The sequence below is a fragment of the Ixodes scapularis genome, unplaced genomic scaffold (genome assembly GCF_016920785.2).
Source record: "Ixodes scapularis isolate PalLabHiFi unplaced genomic scaffold, ASM1692078v2 PGA_scaffold4__175_contigs__length_147842914, whole genome shotgun sequence".
NCBI classification, from domain to species: domain Eukaryota; kingdom Metazoa; phylum Arthropoda; class Arachnida; order Ixodida; family Ixodidae; genus Ixodes; species Ixodes scapularis.
Window position 1 is genome coordinate 2070274 of NW_024609879.1, and position 12598 is coordinate 2082871.

Here is a 12598-nt window from a genome sequence, read left to right on the forward strand (position 1 = left end):
CAAAACTAAACTATGAATTGCTGAAAACACTGACTGGGCACAGTTTCAAAAATTGAAGCTTTGGGATTCAAAATTAAGCGATTTCGGGGGCATTTTCGATGAGTGGGAAGTGGGGTGGGGGGGTCGGTCGGTCGGTGATGTCGGGTTATTACTTCCGGAAGTTGATGACTTCTAATAAAATAACAGTAGGTGCCGAAAATTTTGCATCTCATCCGGCGGACTATTTGCAGCTATGTTTCAAAATTTACTCTGTCTCCACTCAGGGTAAGTTCAAAAACCTACCCGCGTCTTGCGTTGCCTCTGATCCATTCGAGTAAGATTTGGAACACAGCCTGCAATGCACGATTTCTTTTCGAGATGCGGAAGACACTTATTTTTTCGCCCATGCACACTTTAAGCATATTTCAGGTGCACTGGCCAGCTTTACAGAGATGCCTTTGAATTGACTGTTTCTTCTCCTTATAGCACAGATTATGTCTCACAGGCTCATAGGAAACATAGTAGTCTTAAACCATCCCAGATGCAAATTTAGCCCAGTCTCGGCAAAAGCTTCATCTCCCAATTTTGACCAGAGTGTTTCTGTCACCCAGGGATGTTTGCCTTTTAATGCAAGGCCTGCAGGTTTATACCACTGCAACTAATTTCTTTGCAGCGAAAAAAAAAGTTTAGTATGTTTCTAAGCTTGATTTAAACATTTATAATCCAATAAGGTCATTTAATGCATATTTATCCTTTATTTTAGGGAAGCTGCAGCTGTTCCTGGAAGAAAACGACAATGCCTAGAAGCAAGAAATCATTTCCAATAAGTTAAATAAAGACTGTGATTATCTACCTTTAGATCTAGTTGCAACTTTTTCTAGTTTGGGATATCCAAACACTAATGGTTGTCCCAATTCATATCTGTCAATATGATTTGAACAGTTGGACGAATTGCTTTTTTCCTATTGGGAGTCCGAAAACAGAAATAGGTTTTTTCCAATTGGTTGCATCCTATTGACAATGCCGAACTGGTTCAAATTGGTGATGTTCAATTAGATTTCGACAATTGAAACCAATCGACTTTTTCTAACTAGGAGTCCGAAATCACAGATAGGATTCCCCATTGGTTCTAATTGTCGATAACTAATTAGAACCAATTGACTTTTTCTAACTAGGAGTCCGAAATCACAGATAGGATTCCCCATTGGTTCTAATTGTCGACAACTAATTGGAACCAATTGACTTTTTCTAACTAGGAGTCCGAAATCACAGATAGGATTCCCCATTGGTTCTAATTGTCAATAACTTATTGGACCCAATGGTTATTTTTAACTGGGCTGTGCCAAACAAAAGCTTGTTCCTGCCGGTGCATGAGTGCATTGAATAAAATGGTGTTGCTGCCTTCCAGAATGCCAGCGGAGTGGGGATTGACGGTTTTTTGTAACACCTAATGCTCTAGTTGCAGTACACCTTCGTCCTTTTCGGCGGAAGTTAATATGTACAGAGTGAGGGCATTTGCATCGGCTCGAGCGTTGCTCCGGTGCTATGCGACATTTGCCTAGCGAAGTTTGATAGGTCCATGGAAATGGCATTGTGTCAACAGGTGTGCAATGGATACAGATATCTTGACGATGATCTAGTGTTCTTAGGGGCTCTCGGCAAATTGTCGTTGCAAAAGGTAGTAGATTATGTAATGACCATTTTTAAGCGCTGCTCTGCAGGCCTAAAGTTCACCTACGAACTACAAGACGATCAGAACTAGCAGTTTTTGGATTTACGGCTGCTATTCACCGGGTAACATGTGCGTTGGTGTTAAAACCCGCGAACCAAAAATGAAATCCTGCCATACGATTCCGCCCATTCTAAACTTGTGAAACGAAGCATTGCCACGTCATGCCTCCAAGCTTCACTGTACAGGTCTTGTCACCATGCCATGGTTGACAGCTATGAAGCCCAGATCAAGCGACTTTTAAAAGCAGGATTTCCTCTGTCCGTTTTGCTTGGTGTCTCTCCGACACTCTTGAAAAATGTGAGGAGTGGTTTTGAGGAACCAAAAGTAAAGCCTAAACAAAGGCCTCAGGTTATCCCATATATACATAAGGTTTCACATAATTTAAAAAAGTGGCTAACCGGTTCAATGTGCCAATGGATTTTTCGGCGCCTCGCAAATCAGCACGATTTTGCCCGCGCGTAAACCAGGCAAGCAGTAACAAGAGGTTATGTACGGTTAAACATGTCAACAAGTTCGTGGATTGCGTGGTGGGTGTCATCTACAAAATCCCATTGTCATGCGGCCAGGTTTATAAAGGACAACCGGGACGCTGCGTCAATGAGAGAATACGTGAACATGCCTGTTCCCTGCGGTCAATGACAGGAGGTCTCTTATATGTACACTGCAGAGACTGCTTGTGTCACCCCGTCTTCAGAAATACCATAATCATTGGCAGGAACGCACAAAAGTGCAAAGAGAAGTGCTGGAGGCGCATGAAATCGAAAAAGCTGGCTCGGGGCCCTGCGTCAGCGAGCCTTCGGTTTATCTTCACAAAAAAGATAAAGATTTTATAGACGCCTGGTGAGCGACACGCCATTGGTTGTTTCGGCGTTGGTTGGCTTTGTGGTGTTTTCTTCTTTGAGCCGTTTCTAATAAAACTTCAGTTGATAGTCAGCGCTTGTCCTGTGGTCTACTCTCGCTGTCTTCGTCTTCTTTGCGCGCTGTTTCCAATTTCTTAAGCCTCATCGGTTGTTATTTCTTTCCTCCCAACTCCCAAATCAGCGTTTCTACAGAAAATTTTGCAGACATCGAAAACAAAGTTGATTTCTCGAACTACAAAGTACACATTTATGCCGACTTCTATCTTTGAAAGGTTGATTGGTCAGCAGGCTTAATCCACAATGACTGCACTGGCGTAGTGGGTGAGAAAGCACAATGCCTATTCGAGTTCATCCATTTTAATTAATTGTATCAGCTTAACACAATAAAACAAATTTCCGGAAACGTTCCAGATTTGTTAGAACTAATGTTCCTGTCTTTGATGTGAGTCACGCAAGCGACATGCTTGTACCAGTTGAAAAGTTTCATCCGCCCTTTTTTCTTCTTTTCTCTTGTCATTCCGAGTGCAAAAGTGAAACAGTTATCTAATTTTAGACATGCCTATGGCGATTACGCGGGGCCATACGGCCGCCTGCGTAGCCATGATTGGTCAGGTTTTTTCAGCGTCACGAGGGTTGACACTTCCGTCCATAATGCTGACGATGATTGTACAGGATGCCATGGAAGAATTTATACTTAAAGTTTGTGCAAAGAAGTCAAAGTTCCCCATTTGTTTTTTTTTAACATATTTAAAATATTATATATGAAAAAAGCGACATTACCATAGGCTATATGAGAAGTTGAATTTTGAGTACTGGCACTACAGATTCTCAATCTGTATAACAATAGTTTATAAAAAAAACTTCTTGGCCGTGACGAGGGACTTTACTGGGACAGTCTGGGACTGAACTTAAAAAAAAAAAAAACCGTATCGTTCTAGCGTCATGTGCGAACATAAAGCAAGAACAATGTCAGCGCAACTGTGTTGAGAACCGATGGTAAGCTTTATTGCACACCGGAAGAGGTGTGTGAGGCGTTCGCTCGTCATTTTAATTCTTCGTTTCAACAAGGTTTGAACCTTGTGGAAACTTTTGACTGTTTAGTTTGTGAACGTGCATCAGAAAACGAGGTGTCACTTGCTGTGTGTAAGCTAAAATCAAGAATTTCTTCCGGCCACGACGGCATCCCGAACTTCATTATCAGAGGATACGTTGCAATCCTAGTTCCAGCTCTAACTCAAGTGTATAACTAATGACTAGAGCGCGCTGTGTTTCCTTCTCGGTGGAGTGTGGTTCTGCCAATATTTAGGTCTGGAGATCCCTGTGAAGTACATAAACCGCACAAAAATGACTTTTGTGCGGATTTAAAAAAAAAAAGTTTTCAAAATTGTCATCTATGAACGCCTAACTTTTTTTTTTAATTTTGAGCAAAAATATTAACATTGCAGTACGGTTTCATATAAGGCAGGTCTATTGAGACAAGTATGAGTGCTTTCCTCGGGCTTAGCGCGCCTTTAGTACACAGCCGCAGTCAAATAGACACTATATATTTTTATATGTCAAAGGGGTTTGACAAGGTTTTACATAACATACTTTTGTTCACATAAATACAAAATTAATAAGTATGGCTAATGCACGACTTACTATTCAAGGTTTGCAAGTTACTTGGGAAATCGCCAGAATCGAGTTAGTTTTTCAGACTGCACGTCTCAGCCGTTCGTATCATTATCAGGTGTGTCCCAGGGCTCCAACCTTGGGCGATTGTGGCTTTTAGTGTTCATTAATGATTTGCCGTCGTAGGTGCACCACTCTAAAGAGTCACTGTACGGTAATGGCTTGAAATTGTTCAGAGAGTTTGGAAATGTGCATGACTGCTTTCTGTTACAAAATTACGTATGTTTGGTTGAGCAATGGTGCAAAACAAATAAACTGCAACTAAATCTCAAGAAAACTTCTGTAATGTCAGTGAGCAGAAGACACGAGTGCATCGTGTTCAGCTATATTTTCTCTCGCAGTCCGATACAGCACGTGGATCTTGTACGGTACCTTGGTGTTCAAACGGACTCCAGGCTATTTCACCAGCATGTGTTCAACATAGCCTGTCAGGCACTACGATGCATTGGAGCTGTATCACGGTTAACAACAAACATTTGCAGACCACACTGCATTCGCTCTCTTTATTTTTCACTTGTCCGGTAGCGTTTCAAGTTTACTTATGTAATTTTGAATTCTGTGCCTTTGTCCTATGGTAATATAATTGAAAATGTCGAACGGAACTTTATTCGTATTGTATACGATAGACGCTTTGTTCGCCGCCGTTTTTAAAGATACAGCTATGTTTTAGATGACCTTGACCTTAAGACTTTTTATGGCAGGAGGCTTGAACGTCACGTGATATTTTTACGCAATGTCGTACACTTGATTATGTTGAGTTATTGTCGTCGCTGTGTTTCAGAGTCCCATCTGGGAAAACACATAAATGTCTCCACACTTTTTATGCCGATAAGCACGTCAAGTGTCCAAATATACGTTTGCAAGTGACATACATTTTGATTTTTTTTGGAGCACGACATTTATATTTGATTTGTATCGCTAAATCATTAGATGTCTGGGAGACACTTCTGCCTTATCTTACTTGATTTGCTTGATTTTGATGACGTTTATTTTACTTACTTTTTACTCTGCCTTTGGCAACGACAGTGATTGTATTTTATTCCACGAAGTGTACAGTCCTGAAGACCTCTAGCTGTTGACGGACACTGAAGTAAGCTATATATATATATATATATATATATATATATATATATATATATATATATATATATATATATATATATATATATATATATATATATATATATATATATATATATATATATATAAATAACTGTCCCATAAATAGACGTGACAACCCAAGACTTTCCCGGGAAGGACGCAGAAAAAGATTGTCCACTCGGACCGGTTCCCCTGCACTCTTTCCATATAAACAGAGCAAACACCCTATGCATTTTTTTTTTGGTATGCTTGGTGCGTGCCCAACATAGCACCTTTATAACATACCACAGTTTAAAGACAAGCAAATATCACAGACTGTGGCTCTGGGGAAAATTGACACTTCACGACCATTTTTTTCATTTTTTTTGCGTTTTTAAATCTTCGATCATACCTTTTTACAGAGAAGGGGTTTACTTCATGTGACCCAGCGGTGACTCGATTTATAGTAGCCCTATCCTGCACGCTACACGCACAAATGAAGTGTAAGAAAACAACACGCCTTTCTTAATTTAAATAATTCGCGAAGTGTCAAGAAAACGCTTCTCTTTCATTGGTTTGTTTCGGTGCATAAACGCATAACACCCGCCAGTGTTAATTCTTTAAAAGGAAATCACAAACAATAAGGTGACTTGCGTGGTTTGCGGAAATTCTCATTTCGGTCAGATCTATTTGTTTTTCGCAAGAAATAAAAATCACTGTGCGAACATGCCTACTACATGACTGACACATGTCTCGTATTTACACAGAAAGGGCTCAATTACCTTGCTCTATTACCCCGTCATATTCTATTTTTGCTTCCTAGAGGCCGATGATGTCAATATCTTCATCATTAGGAAGTATTTGCGACGGTACTGTTTTTTTCCCGAGAGTTTATTCCCCTTACATTAAAGGTGGCAAAACGGATAGGTGGGATTCACTCCACCATGATTACTTTGACAGTAAATAGTGAAAGGTTGTTAGTGTTCGCCCAAGAAACATTTCGTCCAAGAAGTAGTTTTCACGCATAAAATGTGCACAAACAAACGTTCGAAACCTCTCAGAGTGAGTCCTTGCAACTTCGGTTGGCCACCGGTCTTCGAGGCTTGAATGACAATACGCAATGGCTGAGGCCCATACCCTGTTCCACGGCCACCTGCCACGTCCCTCGTCTTCAAGCGAGGCCTCGTGTGGTGGCTGGTTTCTTTGCCGTTTGCCGGCCTGGTTGGCAGCTCTGTACACGCTGTCAATATCTTTGCTCTCCCCTCCGTGGTTCATGTGCTAATCACAGCGATCGTCGAAGTTTTCTGCACCCCTTGTGTTGCATGAGTAGACAGACACCTTGCCACTTCCTTCTTCATCCCCTTTTTCTCGATTTTTTTCTTCTAGATGAATGCCTTGAGATGTCCCCACTGCTTTATCCTGTTTTACAGGGAGGGCGATTCCGGTTGCTTCTTTGGTGCTGGGGTTCTCAGACACGGCCCCTTCTGTCGCGTCTTCTGCCTCATCCATCTGAAGCGGTTCGCATCTTCTTCTTTCCGTTCTTGAGCTATTGCTGCGCAGGTACAGACACAGTCTGCGCTCTCGTGGGCATACCGATGACGTTCCGTGCATTTGGGAACATGGCGTTTTTCTCATTTGTATCTTGCGCCGAATCGGAAGGCAAAGAGGGGCTCTACCGGGCACCGGAAAGAGTACTTTGCAGCACTCGACATGAATTTCCTTCTTGATTTCGTCCACGATGATTCCATCCTTGAAAGTCATCTGAACAATCCTGCTGTTTGACTCGACGTTTTAGAAACCTTTCTCACGAAAGTGGTATCGGTTGATCTAGAAACTTTACCAAAGAGCTCGAGTTTCCTACGTTCCTGGCCGTTGGTTACATCGTACAGAACTTCCATCCAGCTTTGCCTTCATCTCTAATTCGTCCGGGTCAAATACTAGCAGTTTTTTGTACACGTCACCCCCTTGTCTCCCTCTTCTTCCCTTCACTTGGCCTTCGCCTTCGTGTCCGGTTAACTTTCCTTCTCCCCTTCTTTCCGTCGGTTTATTACACACATCAATGAAAAAACCCCTTCAATTTTTTTGTCTAACCAAATATCAGGTGTGTCGGTGAGAAACGAGTATTCTTGCAATAGAAAACTCCAGCGTAGCACCCGACTCTTGAGCGTTTTCGATGATAGATGTAAGTTCTCTTCTGCCTTCCTCGTCCTCTATCGCTATAAAAGAACCCACTTGTTCAGCGCACCACAGCAGTGGTTTGCGCGCTCTTCATACCGTTTTAGCATGTTGATGTGAAACACTTTGCAAGTACGGCCTAAATATATCTTGTAATCCACTTCGTTTTTATTCTCAATGACAGTAAAATGGCTTTTCCAGAGAATCAGAAGTTTGTTGTGGCTGGTAGGCAACAAAATCAAGGCCCGGTCTCCTACGCTCAGTTGCCTTCCTCCCCGGTCGCAATTGCGCTTTTGAGCCTCACGGACTTCGCCCAGCTCCTGGTGAGCTAATTCCATCGGCTACACTAGCCCACTCCGCAGCTCCAAGACATAACAGTATCTTGTCCTCACTTCCTGGTTGATTCCCTCCCTAGAAACTGAGGCACGACTGAGAGGCGAGAAGTACTTACTTCAGAAGCGACAGCCGCCCTCTCACGTGTCTTACATAAATGAGTTTGAAAGGCGAAAAGCCCAAACTGGCCTATGGGGGTTCACAATAGGCGAAGAGCAACGGAGCCAAATATTCATTCCAAAAGCGGGGTTCCTCTTCTCACATAATTTTGGCCATTTGTTTCAAGGTACCGTTAAATTATTTCACGAGACTACCGCACGTGGGGTGGTAAGGCGTAGACAAGAAGTGCTTGATGGAGAGGAACTTTGTTACTTACTTCATCAAATCCGAAGTAAAACTGTACCTCTGTCTGAGAGATTTTTATGTGGCAGTCCCATTCCAGAAAACATCTCGAGTAACTCCTTCGCTACAGTCTTCGAATCAACTGACGGGAGTGCGACAGCCTCAGGATATCGAGTTGCGAAGTCAATGATGGTAAGTATGAACCGATTTCTTTTTTTAGACGTGGGGTGTAGGACCCCATTGAGGTCGATAGCAACCCGCTTAAATGAAGTCTCAATAATCCGTACCCGCGCCAATGGAGCCATGGCTACCATCCCTTTAGGGATTGTTCTTGGCACACATTGCACGAGCGTACAAATCTTAATATTTCCTTGGGCTCCGGGCCAGGAAAAAGACTCGAGTATTCTCTCAGTCCTGCGCATTCCACCTTGATATCAAGCCATCGTGATATCATGTGCCAGTCGGAGGACGTCATTCCACAAGTTCATTGGAAGCACTACACGGTGGAATATATTTCATTTGCGAGTTTGCAACGGCGAAACAGGACTTCCTTGCTGGACATCAAGATTCTGGGTATCATGTGAAAAAAAAAAAAAAGAAAAACAGCACCCACTCTTGCTACAACTTCTACGAGTTACCTCCCATTATGAAGAAGGCCTCTGTGACACTTCGATGAAGGTCCAATGACGTGTCTTCTAACTGTTCTTTCTTGATAACCTATCTTTGCCTTCTTTACTCCCTCAACTAAAAGAGAATTGGGGGACGTTAGTATTTGACTTTTCACTGCGGCACGCACGTCAGAGCGAGGTTTTGGCTCCACCGGTCCTCCATCCCCACTGCTATGCCCTTTCAGATCGGGATCTAGCACGTGACATCCCTTGCTTTATGAGCGTTATCAAACTATCACTACAAATTGGGTCGTCCAACCACTTAACCAGGACCTCTCCAGTCAGGGAGAGGGAAGCTGTCCTAACCCTCGCCTCTGGCTAAGGTTTTTGCGTGATCCGCCGAGAACCACTAGTGTGTATTGAAGTGTATCGATAAAGATGGAGAGGTTTCTTTTCGAGCCTCATGTAGCGTTAGTGTGTAAAGTTTTTTGGAACGGTTAGCTTTTTACCTTAAACACACTTTTGTTGCGTTGCACCTTGTGCCTGTTTTACTTCGTCTTCGTCCTTGTTTTTTTCTGCGCTTTTATGCCTTTTAAAGTAAGTCGTACTAGTCCAATAGCTTGCGGTCTCATTCATCTTCTGCTTGTGTCACCGACCAAAGCTGTCGGACTGGAGTTCCTATGGGGCTGGTTTCGATTCCCGCTAAGCACCTTGGTAAATCTTTCTGGTTTCAATTATGTGAATAGAGCTAATGTTATGTTGCTTGAACGAGCTTGAAATTACGTCTGCAGGTAACCAAGGAACGTCTGAATTCTTAGCCAAACCGATCAATTTTGAGTGGAATGTTTATATGTTCGTTTTTCGTTATATCAATACTATCGCTAGTTTGACTCTTTTGTTTTGAACATCTTGCTGATGTGCAATATGATTTTTTGTGAACTTTTTCTGCTGCTGCTACACATCTGGGGCCTCGGGACCGGACACGCTGTTTTGACAGCTTTTTTTTTTACCAAAGCCCCCACCAACACTGTACCTCATTGCTGAAAATAAAGCTATTAATATTATTATAAAATATTATAACTAATTATACATTTTATATCTATCAAATGGTTCTGCATTGCCGTCTATGGGCTATGCATCATTTATGTTTCCTTGGCCCGCGTGTAATGATTTCCGTTTTTCCGCGTTGCACTTTTCAATGAAATACACCCCATAAACACGTTCTATGTTAAAAGGCTCAGAACGAATAGAGAAGGCGAGTGAAAATATGACAGGCAGCACCAGACTTCGTAGCGCGAGACCTGATTTTGTAGAGCGCGGGCTTTCTAGGTTATATTTAAGTTTTCAACAACCCCGGGAAAGTCGATACGAGGTTATTTAGCATTTTATTGCTCCGCGTCATGTCGTTTACATCCTAATTTTTTTTTCTGGCTAAACTCGATAACGCCACAGGCTTACTCAAACTCTAGCGAGACGCCGATGGACCCATCAGAAATATTATTTATAGCCTTTATTTTAACGTGCTATATCGTTGTCCTTGCTGAGGCTGCCATTTTTTTGCCATCTCCCTGTAACAAATTGACATAACATCTTTGTATTCTATCTCAATGCAAGCACTGCTATCTTATCATTTTTGTATAGTTTACGAGAGAATATGATTTTTTTTGCTCTCCTATGGCATTATGTACAACCTGAACCTGCTACAGCAATAAACAAAAAAGCAAATGGTATGGGGAAATAAGGAAGATGAAAACGAAATTTGCGAAAGCAAGTGCGAGTGGCGGGACCCACCTGAGCTTTGCGGAGAAGCTGATGGCCGGGTAGAACATGCCGTCGGTGTTGAAGTTGCGAAAGCAGCCCTTCACCTTGATGCCGTTGACGGTGAAGCTAATCACGGGTACGTTGAGGTCAATGATGCAGCCAACCACGTCGCCCTTGCGGATGAAGGGCGCCGGAGCGTTGCGGACGGCGTTGCTGCGGCCACCTGGAAAGTATGAGCGCCGTTCGATAGTCACTGTTAAGGTTATAGTTTCTGGGCTCTAGTTACGATAAATCGCCTATAAAAACCCATTTCGAAAGACTTCCCTCTGTTCGCAGCTGTGGAATTCCTGTACAATGGCGGACTAGAACAGCAACGTCACTGCCCACTTTATGCGTTGGGTCGGATTAGAAGGCAAAAACACGCCAACAAAAAAGGTGGTGACCGCATTGTCTTTCCACTTACGACGCTGTTGATTCGTCTTATAGTGTTGGCCGCGCGCGCGCTCCGACGTTCCCTATCTTATGGAATGACTTACACGTTCCGCGATATCGGCTGTTCCTTGGATTGTGGAAGCCAGCTGAACTTACAGAAAAGGGTGAGGAGAAAAAGGAGAAAAGACATCCGATCACTGGCACCTGGGTAAGTTCAACTGGTTTCCACAATCCAAGTATGTACAACCCAACTAGCTCAGCTCCTTCCCATTATCAGTTGTTCCGCCATGGTGCAGTAGTTCTGACCTTCTATTAATCGGCACGTGACTTTCAAAAGGGGTCTATTCGAGACCTTCATTAAAGGTGTTTTTAATGCGAAAGCATTAATTGGTCTCATGGAGCGAGCCGACGTATTCAGCCTTGAAACCATGCAATACGGCATCTTAACGAAACCCCGCGCAAAGTTAGCGTTATCAATGGACGTCTTAGTAAAAGTCTACCAGTGAAGTCGCAGGTTTACCTTGATCAGCCGTACCTACTACAGTTAGGAATAGCAGTGTATCAATCTTGATGACTCAAAAACTCTCACTTCATTGCAAATATATATATAAATATTTGCATAATATTTGCACATCTGCTATTACGTTTCTACCACTTCCTCTAAAAAACGTTAATAGTAGCGATTACAAGTGGAAAAAATTAAGCTAAAGCCCCTAGAACTTGTAATTTTAAAGGGCAAAACAGGATTATTTGTTAAATAGATACAAAATACGATTAATGCGCGTATTGTTTTAATTAGCAGAATACTCGAGCTCCAGCCCAATACCCGAATGCAGCACGAAGCATATCTAGTCATGAAATGCACAAAATCCCAAGATCGCCCCGTCTGCGGCCTTGGACAAACATGCCGGTGTAGGAGGTACGCTTCGCAGTGCTGTGACATTGAAGAAATCAGAATGATGCCACATGTTTTTTTGTTTTTTTTATGAATTAACATAAGAGTACGGTGGATAACTATCATGCACTACGAATTTCAGAAAAAATCGTAGATGGCTTTTTCCTTAATTGCCACGTGAGATTTCCTAACTCTGTTCTTTAGGACAAGTTTGGAGCGCCACAAAAAAAATACATCTTTGAGATAAAGCAATTATCTCTATTTCATTCGAAATAACGTTTTAATACAAATATATGACATAAAGTTTGATGGTGTAGGTACTCAACCTCTTTAGATAACGGCTCAGAAATCTAGTGAGGAAACGTCAAAGGAGCCATGTTTGCGCATTTGTAACTCGAAATATATAACCTCCACAATGCAGTACATATATTTAAATCAATAGTTCCCACGATCATTTCTAAATCAAAAAAGATATTTGAGTTTTTTTTTATGTTTGTACTTTGCGTAGTAGGTGTCAACAAACATAAAAAAACACGAAAACTTCAAGAATCTAATATGTCGTTCTGGCGTACTCAAACATTTTTTTTGTTGACATATGTTTTTATTTTTTCCAAAACCTTTTTTTATGACGTGTTTAACGCAAATTCCGGAGTAACATAAAAACAATAAACAAAAAATACGTCCGGATTCACGTGCATGATCTTATCTTTACACAGCCTGCCATATCCGG

General features: G+C 42.1%; 1 protein-coding gene across 1 annotated transcript in view; it reads right to left on the reverse strand.

Annotated features, from left to right (window-relative positions):
- LOC8026823 (ryanodine receptor) overlaps positions 1–12598 on the reverse strand; it is a 561398-nt gene that overhangs the window by 428445 nt on the left and 120355 nt on the right. Inside the window, exon 21 of the mRNA XM_040217827.3 lies at positions 10572–10764. Within this exon, the coding sequence (XP_040073761.2) occupies positions 10572–10764 (193 nt within the window). The remainder of the gene's footprint in view (positions 1–10571; positions 10765–12598) is intronic.